General features: G+C 41.5%; 1 protein-coding gene across 5 annotated transcripts in view; it reads left to right on the top strand.

Moving 5' to 3' along the window:
- Positions 1–20,029, top strand: part of LOC138740383 (rho guanine nucleotide exchange factor 9) — a 311,246-nt gene that overhangs the window by 61,525 nt on the left and 229,692 nt on the right. For 4 of the 5 annotated variants that reach the window (XM_069892952.1, XM_069892951.1, XM_069892950.1 and 1 more), the window contains exon 2: positions 9,937–11,375. The exons of the other annotated variant lie outside the window; for it this stretch is intronic. In XM_069892952.1, coding sequence (XP_069749053.1) covers positions 10,131–11,375 — 1,245 coding nt within the window. In that variant the 5' untranslated portion in view covers positions 9,937–10,130. The remainder of the gene's footprint in view (positions 1–9,936; positions 11,376–20,029) is intronic. 5 annotated transcript variants of the gene reach the window in all.

The raw sequence follows: 20,029 nt of genomic DNA, 5'->3' as shown, positions 1-20,029 counted from the left end.
CAGGCTAATTCTTGTGGCTCTACCAACCCCAATAACACTGATACATTGATTTCCTTGTCACTGACATATTGCTGTTTCTGGGTTAGGTTTCCAACATTATAGCTTCATTTAAAGTTATCTCTGTCAGCATTTAGTTCTATAACTGCAAACTTTACTATGTTGAGGGGAATTCTGGATTGAAGTAAAAACACAAAATGCTGGAGAAACTCAGCAGGTCAAACAGTGTCCTTTATGTAGCAAAGGCAGAGACACAAAACTGATGTTTCGGGCTTGAGCCCTTCATCAGAGTATGACGGTGTCCACAAAGTTCTGTGTTTTACTTCTGTACGGTGTCCGCAGAGTTCTATGTTTTACTTCTGTGCGGTGCCCACAGAGTTCTATGTTTTACTTCTGTGCGGTGCCCACAGAGTTCTGTGTTTTACTTCTGTGCGGTGTCCACAGAGTTCTATGTTTTACTTCTGTGCGGTGCCCACAGAGTTCTGTGTTTTACTTCTGTGCGGTGTCCACAGAGTTCTGTGTTTTACTTCTGTATGGTGTCCGCAGAGTTCTGTGTTTTACTTCTGTATGGTGTCCGCAGAGTTCTGTGTTTTACTTCTGTATGGTGCCCACAGAGTTCTGTGTTTTACTTCTGTATGGTGCCCACAGAGTTCTGTGTTTTACTTCTGTACGATGCCCACAGAGTTCTGTGTTTTACTTCTGTACGGTGCCCACTGAATTCTGTGTTTTACTTATGTACGGTGCCCATAGAGTTCTGTGTTTTACTTCTGTACGGTGCCCATAGAGTTCTGTGTTTTACTTCTGTACGGTGTCCTCAGAGATCTATATTTTACTTCTGTAAAGTGCCCACAGAGTTCTGTGTTTTGCTTCGGAATTCTGCATTGAAATTGAGTGCAAATGTTTCACAACCCAAGGATACCTGAAAGGTGTTCAGCTCCTCGCTCCATATTAATTGGTTGACTTCACAGGCCTTAGAGCCACAGTTTAGGAGTGCGCTACATGCATACTGTTCATAATGAACCTAGATGTTGTGAATCTAATTAAAAGGAAGGCATGGATAACTCCTTAAAAGGAAGGCAACAAAACATCTACTTATAAGTTGAGAGAATGGACCAAAATATGGTAGAGAGGAAGTTTAGTTTATAATGGAAGGACAAAGTGATTTTGGACCTATTGCTCATGATTTTAAAAGTGGGCACTTGGAGTGTAGGTAATAGAAAATAGAATAGACAAGAATAAAATTATAAATTCTATTTTAATAAATGAAACGGCAAGACAAAAGTGGGATTTTTATGTTGATAAGGTTTTAGTTGGAATAATTTGTGTTTCATTGGTCTGTAAAGTACTGGAAGAATAATGGGTCAAATAAGACAAATGTTTACAACCTCAATAGCATCGAGTAAGTGTTTTTAAAACAAAAGGGATAATTTAGACGAAGAAAGTTTGATAGGGAATGGAAACACCTTCAAATGCAAAATAAACTTTAATTTGGAATGGTTTAATCAAGAAGAACCATTAAAAAAAATTCAATCTTGACAAACCTAATGAGATAACAGAAAATGTCGAAAAAGATAGTGCTGTAGATTTGGTATTTCAACTTTTGGAGATACTCAGCAAAGTAGGTACACATGAAGTTGACTAAAATGTTGACAGCTTCTAGAATAAAGAAGGACGCTGTAGCAGATATGAGATGATTTGCAGTGTTGTTCCCTACAGTTAATATTGTATCCAATATGCTTCGCAATTTTTATTTATAAGCTTGATGGGTGCAGAAAGTGAAATATGGAAGCATTGGGGGATCAGAGATTTCCTGGAGTATTAGGGGACTGGGAAAGAAACATTGGGAACAGATGATTAGTCCAGCAACTTAAAGAAGATCTGCAAAGTACCATTATAAAACTGAGACCCCCAGAAACCTCAGCACCTTGCACGGAGGCAACTCACGTAAGGTCCATTTGAGTGAGAAGAAAAATGCGAACAATTTTCTGCTCTGAGACCTGTTTTTAAATTTAATTTTAAAAATTAATTTAGAGGTACAGCACTGTACAGGCCCTTCCAGCCCAAATACACTGTACATATTGGAATGTGGGAAGAAAGCAGAGTGCTCAGATAAAATCCACTTGGACAAGGGGAGAATATACAAACTCCTTACAGACAGCACCTAATTTGAACCCAGGTCATTGACAGTGTAATAGTGATTCCTGACTCGCTGACAATTAACTGCAAAATCATTGCCAAGCAGGAAGTACTTAATAGTTCTTGGCTTTTTCCTGGGCAACCAGGCCCATAAAGTCTAATCAGGTTTCCCAGAGGCCTGAACACATTGCTTATCAACAGTAAGGCCAAGCCAGCCAGGACTCTGACTCCACACTTTAATCTGAAGCTGATTCTTCTCAGGGACTACAGATTCCATGAACCCCCTGTAGCTATATATATAGTACTGTGGTGGTACACCACCGGTCTACTGCAGGGGGCAACACCTGTGTGATAGTACAGATTCTATCACCAATGTGTATATGTCCATATGTACAGATGATAGTGTAGGATGACTGTGATTGGCTGAGAGCATAGCCACACCTACTGGCAGGTCTTAAAGGATTGCTCCTAGCCAGACCAGGTCATTCTGGACTGGTCGACCTTCTTGTGATATGCTCCAGTCTTTTAGTTAATAAAAGGCTTGGTTTGGATCAACAAGTCTTTGGTTCTTTCGACGCGCATTACAACCTGTACCTGCAGGAGTGTACCGCCGGCCTACTGCAGGGGGAAACCTCTGTACCTGCTGTCACATTTGTGGCCCGAAATGTGAAGTTAATAAAACATTAAACACAAGTTTTATCAGGTAAACTTCTCAGTGGCTTTATTTTCCCGTTTCCTTTGTTCTCCTGCTTGTGTTCTTATCTCTCTCTCATACCACGTGACTTCTGGTACATCTCATACATATTCATTATCATGACATCCCTCCTTTAATCAGAAATAAACTTTACCTTCACTTACCAATATCCCTCGGAAACATACAAACATCGTAACTAATGGTAATACTATAACTCAACTACATAAAATTTACTTCCTACAGCACTCATACATGCGCTTTATGATATAAGATTAAAATACTGTCCCAAAGTTCTTATTAAAACTATGGCACAAAGTCTTCGTATCGTTTGGGCACTTTCCGGTTTCGTTTCGGCCTGCCTGCGATATTGTCGTAGCTTCTCGGTTGTTCACTCTCAGCATCGGAAATACTGCTCGCCACGGCTTCGGGTGTTTCTGGCGCTCTAGTCACTTCATCAAAAGTGCTGGTAACTGCCTCTGGAACATCATCAGGTCTCTCAGTTTCAGCATCTCGTATTGGCCTTTCAACCTCTTCGCTCGATGTATCTCTGGACTGGTACCTTTTTACACCTGAGACATTTTTCTTATACAGGACTCCAGTCGGAGACTTGACTGTCACCATACTGCCACTTCTGGATACAACAGTATAGGGTTGATGGTAATAAGGTGTGTCTAGCTTACCACCAGTTTCATGCCTCACTAGAACATTATCTCCTGGCATGATGTCTGAGTACTTGGCTCCACGTTTCGAATCTGTGTACAGCTTTGCTGCACCTTTCTTTTCAGCATCGTTGTCCCTCATTTCCTGGTCATCTCGGATTTCCTTTATTTCTGGCATTTTTGTGCGGATTTTTCTCCCAAAAAATGCTTCTGCAGGACTTTTTCCAGTGGTTGCATGAGGCGTTGCTCGATAGACAGCCACATAAGATAGCAATGTTTCTCGCCAATTTTGTCCTTCTGCGTGTGCAATCCTCAATCGTTTTTCAATGGACTGATTTTGTCTCTCTACTTCCCCGTTGGCTTGCGGCCATTTCGGAGTTACTTTATGATGGTGGATACCTGTGGTCCTCATGTATTCCGCAAATGTCTCTGAAATGAATTGTGGACCATTGTCAGAGTATAATGTAACAGGTAATCCATATCTTGCGAATATCTCTGCTAATGCTTGTATTGTTTTTTCAGTGGTTGTGGACTTCAACACCACGTACTCATAGTATCTGCTGTAGTAATCTATCACTACCATAATTGATTCACCCATCGGTAAAGGTCCAAGAAAATCAACAGCTACGTCGATCCATGGTCCTGTCGGGAGTTGCGTACTCCGGATCGGTTCTGGCGGATTACTCCTACTTGTGATTTGACATCCGTGACAAGTTTTAACAAATTTCTCTGTGTCCTTATCACAACCTGGCCACCATACCTTGGTTCTGAGGTTTTGCTTGGTACCAACAATACCTAGGTGTCCTTCATGCGCTAAGGATACGATCTTCGGTCTCAATCTTTGTGGTATCACCAATCTGCAACCTCTTAATACACACTGTCCGATGCAACAAAGTTCATCTCTAATGGGAATGTAAGCCTTGTGAGTACACTTGTCCCATTGTCCACTCTGTATGCATTCTCTTACTTCCATGAGTTCTGGATCACGTTCGGATTCTCTCTTGACTTCCTTCGTAGTCACAGCTTTCGGTGTCACCTGAATAGCTACAAAGCGTACAAAGCTCTCTGTTTCTGTTCCCAATTCTGACTTGGATTGTGGACCACCATCCTTCACCAATGTGGACAGCGGATCTGCAATGTTTGCTTTCCCTGCAATGTGGATTATTTTATATTTGTAGGGTTGTAGTCTGAGTACCCATCTCTCTATTCTGGCACATGGTTTGGATCTAGGTGCATAGATCACCTCTAATGGCTTATGATCTGTGATGAATTCAAATTCAATGCCGTATAAATATGCATGGAAACTCTCACAGGCCCATAGAAGTCCGAGTGCTTCTTTCTCTGTCTGAGAGTATCTTCTCTCCACATCTGATAACGATCTGCTGGCATAGGCAATGATTCTTGGTCCTCCATCATGCATCTGGACCAACACGGCTCCTAAACCAACTGGGCTGGCATCCGCTATGACTTTGGTTGATGCCGCCGGATCGTAATATCCAAGAGTTTTTCCATCTGTCAGGCTTTGCTTCAGCGCTGTGAATGCTTTCTTCTGCTCAGATCCAAAATGAAATGGTACACCTTTCCTGGTTAGTTTCCTTAGTGGTTCTGCCACTGTAGCGAAATTAGGAATGAACTTTGCACAAAAATTAACCAATCCCAGGAAACTCCTCACCTCTGTTGCGTTCTGAGGTGCACGTGCCTCTTCAATAGCTTTCACCTTGGCCTCTGCAGGGTTTAGTCCTTCCCGTGTAAGTCTGTGTCCCATGAAGTCCATTTCTGACACACCGAACTGGCACTTGTTTCCATTCACGGTAAGGCCTGCCTCCTGCAGTCTAGATAGTACACGCCTCAACCGTTTGTCATGCTCTTCCTTCGTTGGTGCATGGACTATGATGTCGTCAGAAATGTTGGCAACTCCAGGAATGCCTTGAATCACTCAATGGATTTCATACTGGTAGATCTCCGAAGCTGCATTAATTCCAAATGATAGTCTCTTGTAACGATACAATCCACAGTGAGTCACAAATGTTGTTACATCTCGGGAACCTGGATCCAGCTCTAATTGATGATAGCCCCACTTCAGATCAATTTTTGAGAATACCTTGCTGGTAGTTAGTTCTTGAAATATTTCCTCCACTGTTGGTATAGGATGTCGTTCTCTAATTATAGCTTCATTGACCATTCTCATGTCAACACATAGTCTTATGTCACCCTTTGGTTTGGGCACAATCACTACGGGACTGACCCATTGTGTCGAATGTTCTACCAGTTCAATAATGTCTTGTTCGATCAATTCTTTAATTTTGGCTTCGACTTTCCCACGTAGTCCAAACGGAATTCGGCGCATTGGTTGTGCCTTGGGTTTGACCGTTTCATCTACCGCTAGCTTCAATTGTCGACCTTTCAGCTTTCCTACTCCTTGGAAGACTGCGGGGAATTCTTGCTTCATATCCTCGTATGACTGAATTGAATTGACACAAGCTCCAATATGAAGTATTGCCAGGTCTTGCGCTGTGCTTCTACTCAGCAATGGTTCTCCCCTCTCTTCTATGACCATAAACTCTGCTTCAGTGTACTTATCTCCAGCTTCAACAGTTGCAGTAAAACATCCAATGGTCTGCAATGGCTTTGTTGCTGTGTATGGATACAGTTTCTTGGAACACTTCTTTGAGGTACAGATGATCTTTTTTCTTTTCAACTTCTCCCATAAATGTCGATCAATCACATTACTGTCACTGCCTGAGTCTACAATGACCTGAACTGTCACTCCACCAATGATCACTGGGACCTTCTCATGATGTACTTCATTCAACGTAAATTGGTAACAACTCTGTTCCTCCTGGGTATCATCATCGTCACTGTCTATCTGGCGAATGGTATCTTTCTTTCCAGGATACTTTCCTTTCTCCCAGGCTTTGCCTTTGGAAGTTGTACTCTTCCTCTTCTGGTCTGCATTGGACTTGCTTTTGCACTTCTTTGCAAAGTGGTCCTTACCTCCACACTTTCTGCAAACTTTGCCTTTGGCCGGGCAATATGGGTCTTTTCCAAAGTGACCTCGGTTTCCACATCGATAACACTCCACGTCCTGTGTCGACGTATATCTTGCTGGTTATGGCGATGTGAGAGCCTCTTAATTTGCTGGCTTGAGTTGTCTTTCAGGGTCATGGTATGAAATTGCCCTTCAACAGCCTCTAATGCAGCAGCAATGGTTAAAGCATCGGTGAGTTCCAACTCACTCCCTCTTTCCAGTAGACGTCTTCTGAGTTTATCTGATCTGCAGTGCTGTACGACTTGATCCAATAATTGGTTGTCCAAATCAGCTGGCATGTAATTGCATCCAACAGCTAGCTGGCGTAGTCTCGTCACGTACTGAGCAATTGTCTGGCCATCTTCTTGTCTCGTTCTCCGAAACAAATGGCGTTGAAATGTAGCATTCGGTGTCACTACATAGTGTGCGTTTAATGCATCTACTGCTTTCCAGTACTCATCCTTTCTTCCAGTATTCAAAAGTGTCTTAAATGTTTCCCGAACTGAGGGTCCTGCAGTGAAAAGAAGTAACGCCCTTCTCTGCACTTTTTGTTCAACTGTACCGGTATCTAGAAATAGGCCACAACTGTCGGCGTAAGATTCAAATTCTTCCAGCCATGCCTTCCACTTCACACTTACAGTGCTTGCATCACCTGTTGGGTCAAAATGAGCAATTCCACTATGTGTTAGAAAGTTACCGTCTGCCCCAGCCATGAGGAAATATTCCAGCCCCAAAAGTACTGAGTCACAGAGAAAATTCTTATCACCTTGAAGTTGTCTGTAATCCTCTGTAATCTTGTTTAGTCTTTAATTTTCTTCAAGCTTCTTTCATCCTCGTCGCCAATGTCACATTTGTGGCCCGAAATGTGAAGTTAATAAAACATTAAACACAAGTTTTATCAGGTAAACTTCTCAGTGGCTTTATTTTCCCATTTCCTTTGTTCTCCTGCTTGTGTTCTTATCTCTCTCTCATACATATTCATTATCATGACACCTGCAGGAATGTAAGGGGACAGGACAACGCCTGGCTGGCTGTCAATCAGTCGGCCTGAAGGGATCAAGCCCCACCCAGTCGGGTGTCAATCACCCTCCAGGATATAAGCCTGTGCCGGCCTCCTGAAGTTCACTCAGAGTTACTGCAGCTACAGCCAGCCTGGTTCTGTAGAAGTCTTTGTGGATTAAAGCTTGTTTTACAGTCTTTACCTTGTGTGTGTCTGATTCTGGCTAACAGCACACCACAAGTACCATTTGGTTTCAGGTCATATCCAAGCTCACTATTGATTGTTTATTTTTAGGGCAGAGTGGGAGTGAATATCTCAGCCTCATTAACAGTGTTTATGTATGCTGGATTCCAGCTTGTGACCTTTCTCTGCTTCACTGATGCTGCAGGACACCTTTTGTCAAAGTTCATTTGAATTTTCTTGGCACAGGTTAATTGGATGGATTCTGTTTATGGCTCCAAGATCACTAAGCCAATGGAAATTTATGTTGATGTCAAACCACCAAAAGCAAGATAATAAATTGGGTGGTGTTTGCAGAATGAATGCTGATTATAAAGTTCCATTTTGTCATGTAATGCTACATTTAGAAGGTAACATACATGAAATGTTTCAACTTTGTCTACCGCAAGGAAGACAGAGCATCTCCACTTTGTCTAGTGCCCTTTACAGAAATGAGGCCCCAGTGAGGAATGAACTCATGACCCCTGGTTTTTACAAGACCCATGCTCTAACCACTGAGCTATTGGAGCCCCATGTGCTAGAAGGATCAGCCCAATATTTTTCAGATCAAATCTTCCATGGTCTAGCTGTCATTTTAACATGCACTTGTTTCAACACAGATACATTTTCTTTTGTTTAGACTACAATAAAAAAAGCTTACTGAATTCCATTTGACATTGCTTAATCATTTTAATCATCTGAATGAACTGAATGCACCACATCTTCATCAAAGCATTGTCATTTTGTGAAGAGCACTGATGTTCAAAAGATATGATCTGACAAGTTTATAAAATCCTGAAAGAAGTAAGACATGGTGTATTCCATCTCAATCAGACTTCTTCACAGTCACTGGGCACTGCCAGTGATTCTACCTATCGCTTGGACAGGGGCAACTGTTGTGTTCACTGACTTCCCTTCTCTGCTCCATAATCTGTGCTTGATTTTAGTCAGCAACTTGTGTACCAGGACACAAATCTCATCTCCAGTTAGAAAGGAAAGCTATAAAACTCAATTAAAAAAAATTTAAAAATAAAGAAAGCTTGATTGATTCGAGGAGATGGTCACTAGCTCCTTTGATTGGGAATGGAAGAGTCAACTACAGGCTGCAGTAAACCCCTCTTCATTTCTGTTGGAAATCGTGACCTACCAAATGAAGGATATAATCAGACCAGTGGTTTTCAAACTTTTTCTTCCCACTCACATACCACCTTCAGTGATCCTTGACTAATCACAGAGCACCAATGGCATAGGGATTCCTTAAGGTGGCATGTGAGTGGAAAAAAGAAGTTTGAAAACCTCTGAATCAGACCAGAGCTGAATCACTCCAGAGCTGAGGGTTACCTCACTGACACAGACTTCTCTCACCTCAGGCTCTGGTATCTGTAACCCTCTCTGGCAATCCAGCTCATCAGAATGTCCACAGTTAGCTCAAGTAACAAGGGCTGAAATTTCTGTGTGGCAATGCAACTCTGAACTGCTGGACTCCTTCACTCCTTTTTCCTTCATGTCAAATGAATGGATGACCCCAGAGGGGGTGGTATGTGAGTGGGAAGGGAAGGCTGAGAATCACTGCTCTAGACCCAATTGTTACGGAAATATTTTGCTTGAGAAAAATTGTCATTGGCCCATTTCCTTTGGAGTTATGAAACCATGCACATAACGAGTCAATTACGTATGATTAATACAGTGGTTTTCAAACTTTTTCTTTCCACTCACATACAACTTTAAGCAATCCCTTATTAATCACAGAACACTTATGGCATAGGGATTACTTAAGGTGGAATGTGAGTTTTATTTTAAAAAATGGTTGCTCACCCCAGCTCATGCCAATGGAGTCATATAGACATGGAGGAAAACAGCGCTATGGAGTCAATGCAGATCAATAAGCAAGGTTTTCAGGTTCTGGATTCAGCAAACATCATTGCAACACTACTTTATTCTCATGTGGAAATGTCAACCGTGACTGTAAACTCAAAATCCACTTTTTTAAAAAATATAAATCAAATTTATAGAGAAGCTCCATGTAGGTGATGTATCAGAATGTCACTGGACTATACCTTCATTGGATTGTGCATTTTTGTTGAATGGCCTTTCTTAATGTTCATATGAATATTATTGTATTAACATTTACTTTATACTATAATAATGCAATAATTATTTGTGGTGTAAATTTTAAAATCAATCATATGTGTTCATTTTGCAGGCTCTGATCTTTTGAAGTTCTGATTATTTCCACAATATGGTTTCAGGAGTTACCGAAATGAATAAAATGCAAGAGTGAAAGGAACAAAAGCGATGGAAAATTGAACCACCAACACAAGGACACCAGACTACATTGTGAACGGATCCATTACAAAGGGTTTTGACATCTATTGCACCGCAGCAAACAGAAACAAGATGAAGTTCTGTGAATCCAATCCCTACCAGATGAAATTCGGTAACAGTGATGGGAGCAGTGAGACAGAGGAGAAAACCCATATGGTTGCATTCTTCAGTTCTGTCTTTAAAAGAACAAGAGGCTTCCGCTCTAGGAAAAGGCCACGTTCATTGATTGTTCTTAGAGAGACCTCCAAACAGAAATCTAAGCTATCCTTCATGGATAGGTTGAGGTCACTCAAAAGGCTCAAGTCAATGGAACTCTTCAAGCTCCAATTTTCTAAAAACTTAAGGCACAGGACCTCCAAAATCTGGAGTAGAGAAAAAAGAGGCATGTCAAATGGTGTTTCAACATACGAACAAGCACTGGATGAAGGAACTTTTAGGCACACGTATTCAGGGGAGCTACACGACTTCGACTCAGCTGGAGACTCAAACCTAATTAGCAAAGGTCTAGAGAGTATTAGCATTGAAGATGAACAGCAGGTTAATAAAAGTTGGAAGAATATACAACACTATTTCAAAAGTTCAAATAGAAAAACATTTGACCCAAATGTAACAGAGGATACAAGAAATAAATATGCAAAAATGTCACAAGAGTATAAAAGGAGTAGAAAAAATGACCTTTTAAATTACTTGAAAAAGTTGTCAATTAAAAAGAAGTGTGACTCTGGTATGATGGAGAAGAATAAAGACTTCAAGGGCCAACACTCTGATGGACTAACTGACTCTATAGCCATCAAACAAGACGATGATCAAAGCTATTCAGAAAAATCAAATAGGATAAGAGACCGGAAACACTTCTTGAAAGTCATCGATTTTAGCAAAATTATTAAGGCGATCAACAGAGAAAGTAAACACAACAATTTTCCTGATACCTACACAAAATTTGATGAGACCCCTCAGACTAGTCCCAGCTATTATAACCATGACCTTCACGCCATTCCAATTACTCCAGAGCTGAAGGTTACCTCACTGACACAGACTTCTCTCACCTCAGGCTCTGGAAACAGTAACCCTCTCTGGCAATCCAGCTCATCAGAATGTCCACAGTTACCTGAAGTAACAAGGGCTGAAATTTCTGTGTGGCAATGCAACTCTGAACTGCTGGACTCCTTCACTCCTTTTTCCTTCATGTCAAACGAATGGATGACCCCAGAGGGGGTGGCCAATTGTCGGGCTGCATCTGATGGGGTCCACTGTAAAGAGGATGATGAGCCCCAGAGTGTACCCATTGAGCTTAAGACTGAGATTCAGCCAAAGGCAGTAAGTAATTTTCACAGTAAATGAGGCTAAATGCCAAGCCAGTTCTGATTATATCTTATTAAATAGATGATACAGGGCCTGGAAATAGATTCATGCCAGGAGTGGCACAGTAAACTACTGATATGTGTGTGTCTGTGTGTGAGAGGGGGGAGATACACAGGTTCAATGCTGCAATGATCTCTTGTGATCAAGGTCCAGGGTTGAACATATATAGAAGTCATAGAATCCTTGAAATGTATGGCCAGAAATGGGCTGTTATGGGCCTCCACATCCATTCCAATTGTGATGTTGATCTATGCTATTCCCATTGCTCCATATCTCTCCATTTCTTTCCTATCCAAGTTTCTATCCTAATGCTTTTAAAATTTTTTTAAAGTTTAAAATTTAAATGTAGACATACAGCACGGTAGCAGGCCATTTCGACCCATGAGTCTGTGCCACCCAATGAATCTACACCCCAGTACGTTTTGAATGGTGGGAGGAAACTGGAGCCATTGGGGAAAACCCATGCAGACACAGGGAGAACATACAAATTCCTTACAGACAGCGCAGGATTTGAACCCCAGTCACGATCGCTGGCACTGTAAAGGCATCGGGCTAACCACTACGCCAACCTTGCCGTTGTAATTGTATCTTCTGGTAGCTTCTTCCAAATATTCACCATCCACTGTGGGGGATAAAACCCACCTCCTATATTTGTACATCCCTCCCCTATCAACTGAAACCTGTACCCTCTGGGTTCAGACTCCCTGTCTGTGGGAAGCAGATTCTCACTCTCTATTTGATCTATGTCCCTCAATTTTGAAAACCTCTAAAGTTACTTCTCAAGCTCCTTGATTTTTTTTTGGTCACTGTGATATTGATGAGACTTTTTAATTTTGATTTTTACTTAAAAATTTTTTTTCCCTCTCAGGGTGAGGACATGTCTCACTTAATTTGCTGGCACATCCTCCTCTCCATTTCATAACTTCTATATCCTTATCTTCTTACATAGTTCCAGCTCTTTTGTGGTTTTAACTATTATGATGTTAATACTGTAGTTTTAAATTTCTTATATTTTTGAATGTGCTCAGTGTCTTCCACTAGCACTCCTGCTATTTCCTTATTTTATGTGATTAATTCCCTTGTCTCAGCTCTCGAGGGTACAATCCTTACTCTTGCTGCTCTCTTCGTTACATGTGTGCAATTTTCTTTTGTATTCTTCATTGGAATTAGATCACTTAGCATATAAATGGAGGATTGCGCAATCAAATTTCTCGGCAGATATTTCTTCTTGCTAGCAGTATTGGAAGAAGGGCAGTTATCTTAAATTCAGAGCTAGATTTTGCAGTTTTAAATTAGAAGTTTACACATTTAATTTAACACATGAGTGTCACAATCTTAAACATTTTTCCACAAATGGCAATTAGACATTGTTTAAGATTGTAGATATCTGTTAGCCAAACGGATGAATCAGATGGGGCCAAGGCCGGATTAAGCTAGTGCAGTGCCTGTAGAATATGTTATAAAGGGGCCCTAAATTAAAAAAAAATATATAATTATTAAATCCTTTAGTGGTTTAAAAGAGAAAACTAAAGGGGAAAGTAGGACACCAAATACCAGGGGAAATTACATTCAGAGGAGAGAGAGGAACTCAAAGTGATAAATCATTGCAAATGCAGCCTCACTTATTTATGAATGGATACAAACTTACTAGGGTGACTTGAGGAAATAGGTCCTCTGACTTTCTGGCAGCTTGGGAGAAAGTCTGCCATAGTCCATTCTAAACATGGCCGCATAAAAAAAAAACACATGCTATTTATGGAATGGCAGAGTGAGGGGGGGTGTTTTAAGTTTATAAGGCAGCAGGCAGATAAATTGTTTTCCCTTAGGGGATTGTGTAATTTTTAGGATGGCTGCAGAAGGGCTACCAGGAGAAATGTTGCTATGGCAACCCTTTTAGCCCACAACTAGATTAACATATTCATGAGGCTGTAATTTAATCCAAAATTGTCCCCGTTTGCATAATGACCAGGATTTACTATGCAAATAGTCTGGCTTTACAGGCTGCTGCTTTATTAACTCGTCAAGGCCATCTTCTCGCTACAAGAAAATCTAGCTACAGATTAATCTGCCTTTGTTTGCTTCCTTTTGTGGTAAGCATCAGGATTTATAAAGGGAAGCAAGAATCTTTGCTTTGCCCTTAGTCAATGTTATTTTCAGATAACCCTTCCTCACAACTACTATCTACATGACCTGAAAGATTTTGTTCCTGAACGCAACGTTATCATCTGCCCATGAACTTCTCTTGATTTTCAACGTTATCATCATACTTCTTCTAATCCACCAGTAATAACGTTGCCTTCCTTGGTGCAGCTGGATTTTCATGCCATGTTGCCTGTTTTGTCTTTAGGGTGGGCGGGTAGTGGTGGATTGCTTTCTCAGTTTTGTTGAAAATAACAATCGTTTTAGCTTTCCTTTATTATCATACCTTTCAACTCAAACCGTTGTGCTGCTTATTAAGATGTATTGTTATTTTAATTGTCCATGTATTAAAACAATATTAAAACAGCACCAAATCCACGCTGCTGAAGATCCAACTGCGCTGGGTAGGTCACATCTCCAGAATGGAGGACCATCGCTTTCCCAAGATCGTGTTATATGGCGAGCTCTCCACTGGCCACCGAGACAGAGGTGCACCAAAGAAGAGGTACAAGGACTGCCTAAAGAAATCTCTTGGTGCCTGCCACATTGACCACCACCAGTGGGCTGATATCGCCTCAAACCGTGCATCTTGGCGCCTCACAGTTCGGCGGGCAGCAACCTCCTTTGAAGAAGACTGCAGAGCCCACCTCACTGACAAAAGACAAAGGAGGAAAAACCCAACACCCAACCCCAACCAACCAATTTTCCCTTGCAACCGCTGCAACTGTGTCTGCCTGTTCCGCATCGGACTTGTCAGCCACAAACGAGCCTGCAGCTGGCGTGGACATTACCCCTCCATAAATCTTCGTCCGCGAATCCAAGCTAAAGGAAGAAAGAAAACAACATTTGGTGTTTTGACGAAAGATTGCTTCTTCCAAAACAGGCAAAAGGTGTCACAAAGTAAAAAAGTGCAGAAGAATTTGTCTTTTGTTCAGATAGGGTTCGATCACCTCATGGTGATCTTTTAGATCACCTGGTTTTTGCGGGGGATCAAGAGAGGTTTCCCTCTCTTTCGCTCCATCCTATCCTGACGCGCACGAAAAGCTGCATGTCAGAGGTGAGTCAGCTGGTTCTGCCTGGGATTCCTGGCCAGTTTGACACAGTTGCCTTTTTACATTACAAATCACACCCTGGGTTCTCAGTGTTCCTTAAAATGTAACGTAAAAGGTGATGTATGTACTTCTACCCCCATAATCATGTTTCAAATCTGTTAATGTGAGCTCTGGTTGGAATTGATAGCTTACAAGCATTTAGCGTGAGACCCTTGAAAATGCAGGGTCTGTAGCATATGTTAATCCAGCCCTGAATGGAGTTGAAAAGAGATGAAAATGGGAGGAATAGGGTGAAGTGACTTACTCTTATGTTCCTGTGAGCATTAGAATGGGTCAAGGGTCTCCATGTATGTGTTTTAACGTCAAGCTGGTTTCTTTTTGCCAAAGATTAGAATCTGAGAGTTTCGAGAGCCAGAATTGAAATATTGCTGAGGATAAGGCCAATCAGTTTCACAGCTCTACAATATCCCTTTTGTGCCATCTACTGGCTATTTGTAGTAATTTTGCCATTAGCCTCTTCTGACTAAGGGTTGTTTCTTTCTAAGTTATCACCACATATCCAGGGAGGGGAATGATGCAATATAATGGAAGATGGATGGTTGGCATCAAAGCATTTAGATTCAAGCCCTGTGCAGTCCAGCAGACTCTCTATCTAAAGGCATCCTTCATATCTTCAGTCTCTGCCAGAAAAGAAAAGGCACCTGGCTGGGAGATGGAAGCATGATGACAGTCAGTGAGATTCATTATTTGGAGAAATGTGGGAAGACCTGGCCCCTCTTGGATTGCCAAAAGTAAGTCCCTGAATGAGAGATCTCATTCCAGATAATTTTCCAAAGCTCTTGTAACTTGGTGTAACCTCCTGATCCTTCAGAGAAAAGTCACTAGGGGTCAGCATCTTGGGGATGGATGGGTGGTGGTGAGAGCAAGTCATGATCAGACTGCACTTTGAACAGAAATGGATATAAGAAAATAGCTACACTTACCTGCTTCTTCAAGGCCTCCTCCAGCTCCACCAATGGAAGAGGGAGCAAATGCGCCCAGCACAGCCACCTCTGAAGAGCAAGAGCCTCCTTCTGTGTGCAGCCTGCTAGCACAAGTGCTAGCCTGGAAGACAGCCCATAGTGTTAACACATGCCTTAACATTTGACTGCTCCACAGCAATGTGCTAGAATTAATTCTCCACTCTGAGAAGCGTATTTTCAGACCACGATGCTCCACAAAAGAAAGGCCCAGTTAGTTCAGCTAGTGTTTGTGTGTGTATGAAAGAGAGATTCGCAGCAGGTTTTAAAATCAGAACTGGGCTGGTGTGTTTTGTTTTTGATGGCAAACTCTTATTATCAAGGCTATTTGTGCCCACCCCCCCTTATTATCAAGGCTATTTGTGCCCCCCCAAATTACCCTAATGCCCCCCAATGAGTTATGTCCAGATGCTGACTCTGAGGCACACACTTCAGAGGCACCTGAATATCTGATAATATATTGGCTACAGCTGAAGATCATCAGTGGAACAGAGCTTTTCCAAATTTAATCTATAGAACTAACACATCAACCATTCTACACAAAAGAATTAAAGCAAATACAAGGTACACCTATTGAATAGTTGGATTAGAAAATGATTTCCTCTCTGCCTGACAGTGTAGCTAAATCTGATCTAATCTCAGGTGACTGCTATATGATAATCTTTCACTTCTTACAGCATTCATGCAATGAACTGCCTGGTTAACTGAGGTTATCATTTTTTCAGCCAATACAATTGATGCCTATTTATGTTTTAGCTAACTTTGAGCGAGGATATAAATGAACCTTTTGTTTTATTTATCTATTTTGGATTTAACTCTGGTTTTAGAGGATGCAAGATGGAATTTGTTGCTTCAAATTAATTGATTAATTTACCTGTCATCATCTTGCTGATTATCAAATGTTTTCAATGTTGACATAGAATGAGCAAGCTTCATCACACATGGGTGTATTCAGCCCCAAAATATTGGAAACAATTAACATTCTTCAGTGCTTTGTTTTCTATTTTTAGTTTCTTCTCGATGTTCTTTGAGTTTCCTGTAATTTTTATCATTATTTGTTAATTTGCGTAGAAAATTGGTGACCATAAAAACAAATGTAAAGAAACAGTAGTGAAAGAATTACGAGCCTTGGATCAATAAACTACTACCAATGGGGATCTCTCAGGACCACAGAGCACGATTTTATTGTCTGTTTTAGGTTAATGGAAAGAAGTCCAAATCTGGACCTCCTGACAATAAGGCTACTTGAGAGGAATATTGAATGGGCTAATCAGTCCTTGAGTTTGAGTTTAAAATGAGAAAAAGGAAGGAGAATAAAAGGCAAGAACCTTTTTCCCCCACTCATATCCCACCTTAAGCAATCCCTTACTAATCACAGAGCACCTATTGCATAGGGGTGACTTAAACATAGAAACATAGAAGATAGGAGCAGGAGTAAGTCATTCGACCCTTCGAGCCTGCTCCGCCATTCAACGAGATCATGGGTGATCTTAAAGTTCAGTACCCCGTCCCCGCCTTCTCTCCATAATCTTTAATACCCTTATACTGAAGAAATAGATCTAATTCCCTCTTAAATATATTTAATGAACCTGCCTCTACTGCCTTCTGTGGCAATGAATTCCACAGATTCACAACCCTCTGGGTAAAGAAATTCCTCCTCATCTCGGTCCTAAATGGTTTGCCTATTATCCTCAAACCATGGCCCCGGGTTCTGGATTTTCCCATCATTGGAAACATCCCATCTGCATCCATTCTGTCCAGTCCTGACAGAATTTTATATGTCTCTATGAGATCCCCTCTCAATCTTCTAAACTCCAGGGAGTACAATCCCAATTTGCGCAATCTTTCCTCATAAGTCATTCCTGCCATTCCAGGTATCAGCCTGGTGAATCGCCTCTGCACTCCCTCCATTGCAAGAACATCCTTCCTTAGATAAGGTGACCAAAACTGCACACAATACTCCAGGTGGGGTCTCACCAAGGCCCTGTACAGCTGCAGTAAGGTATCCTTGTTCCTATACTCAAACCCTCTTGATATGAAGGCCAACCATTTGCCTTTTCAACCGCCTGCTGTACCTGCATGCTCGCCTTCAGAGACTGATGTACAAGTACCCCTAGGTCTCTCTGCACTTCCCCATCTCTTAATCTATTGCCATTCAAATAGTAATCTGCCCTCCGGTTTGTATTACCAAAGTGGATAAACTCACATTTATCCACATTGTAGTGCATTTGCCATGTACCTCAATTTATCCAAATCACACTGGAGCTTCCTGACCCCCTCTTCCATGCACACAACCCCTCCTAGCTTAGTGTCATCTGCAAATTTGGAGATATTACATCCAATCCCCTCATCCAGATCATTAATGTAAATTGTGAACAGCTGGGGTCCCAGTACAGATCCCTGTGGCACCCCACTGGTCACCGCCTGCCACTCAGAAAACGAGCCATTTATCCCAACTCTCTGTCTTCTACCTGCCAGCCAGTTCTCAATCCACATCAATACTTTGCCCCCAATCCCATGAGCCTTGATTTTGGAAGCCAGTCGTTTATGCGGGACCTTATCGAAGGCCTTTTGGAAGTCCAGGTACACCACATCCACTGGCTCTCCCCCATCTATTTTACCTGTCACCATCTCAAAGAATTCCAATAGATTTGTCAAGCACAATTTACCTTTTGTAAATCCATGTTGACTCCGTCCGATCCCTTCTCTGCTAGTCATATGCTCCGCTATTACATCCTTAATAATGGATTCCATCATTTTGCCCACTACTGATGCAAGGCTCACCGGCCTATAATTCCCCGCTTTTTCTCTACCCCCATTTTTAAATAGTGGGGTAACATTAGCTACCCTCCAATCCATGGGTACTGATCCTGAGTCTATCGAGTTCTGGAAAATAATTCTTAAAGCATCTGCTATCTGAATGGCCACTTCCTTAAGTACTCTAGGATGTAGATTATCAGGCTCTTGGGATTTATCTGCCTTCAATCCCATCAATTTCCCCAAGACCATGTCCTTAGAGATACTGATTTATTTCAGTTCCTCCCTTGCATTAGTCTCTATGTTTCCCAACATCCTTGGGAGGTTATTTGTATCCTCTCTTGTAAAGACAGAACTAAAGTAAGAATTTAATTGGTCTGCCATTTCCTTATTCCCCATTATATATTCCCCTGATTCTGACTGCAAGGGACCTACTCTGGATTTCACCAATCTTTTCCTCTTGACATATTTATAAAAGCTTTTGCAGTCGGTTTTTATATTTGCCGCAAGCTTACTTTCGTAATTTATTTTTGCTCTCTTGATTAATCCCTTTGTCCTCCTTTGGTGCATCTTGAACTGCTCCCAGTCTTCGGTTGTGGTACTTTTTTTGGCCAATTGATATGCTCTCTTTGGACCTAATGCTGTCTCTAATTTCCCTTGTTATCCACGGTTGAGTCACCTTTTTTGGTTTATATTTATGCCAAACCGGTATAAACGATTTTTGCAATTTCTCCATTAGATCTGTGAATGCTTTCCATTGTCTATCCACAGTCAACTTCCCCATAAACACCACCTAATCAATCTTACTCAACTCCCGTCTCATACCATCATAATTCCCTTTATTTAAATTCAGGACCTTAGTCTCGGTTTTAATTTCATCACTCTCCATGTCGAGTGAGAATTCAATCATTTTGTGATCGCTCCTATCCAAAGGGCCTCGTACAACAAGATTGTTGATTAGCCCCTTATCATTGCATAATACCCAATCTAAAATGGCCTGCTCCCGAGCTGGTTCCTCGACATATTGGTCTAGATAACCGTCTCGTAAACATTCAAGGAATTCCTCCTCCTCAGTATTTTTACCAATTTGACTAGTCCAATCTATATGCAAATTAAAGTCTCCCATGATGACAGCTGTTCCCTTATTGCACGCTTTTCTAATTTCTCTTTTAATGCCTTCCCTCACCTCTACACTACTATTTGGAGGCCTATATACCACCCCCACTAACGTTTTCTGCCCCTTGCTATTCCTCAGTTCTACCCATATAGATTCCGCATCTTCCGAGTTGATATCCTTTCTGTCAATCGTGTCGGTCCCTTCTCTCACCATCAATACTACCCCACCCCCTTTTCTTTCTTGCCGATCCCTTGTAAATATCGTATACCCCGGGATGTTAAGTTCCCATCTTGCCCACCCTGCAGCCGTGTTTCTGTAATCCCAATCAAATCATATTTGTTTATTTCAATTTCCACAGCCAATTCATCTTCCTTGTTCCGAATGCTTCTCGCATTAAGATATAAAGCCTTCAGATTTACTTTTTTCACCCTCCTTGCTCTTTCTGATTTTTAAACTTTCGCTGCCTAACCTAACTTTTCCTGTTTTATCTTTTCTGTCCTTTGCCTTATCATACAGGTTCCCACC

The sequence above is a fragment of the Narcine bancroftii genome, chromosome 8, assembly GCF_036971445.1.
Source record: "Narcine bancroftii isolate sNarBan1 chromosome 8, sNarBan1.hap1, whole genome shotgun sequence".
Taxonomy (NCBI): domain Eukaryota; kingdom Metazoa; phylum Chordata; class Chondrichthyes; order Torpediniformes; family Narcinidae; genus Narcine; species Narcine bancroftii.
The sequence above is the reverse complement of the archived record's forward strand: the minus strand, read 5'-3'. Positions and strand labels throughout refer to the sequence as shown.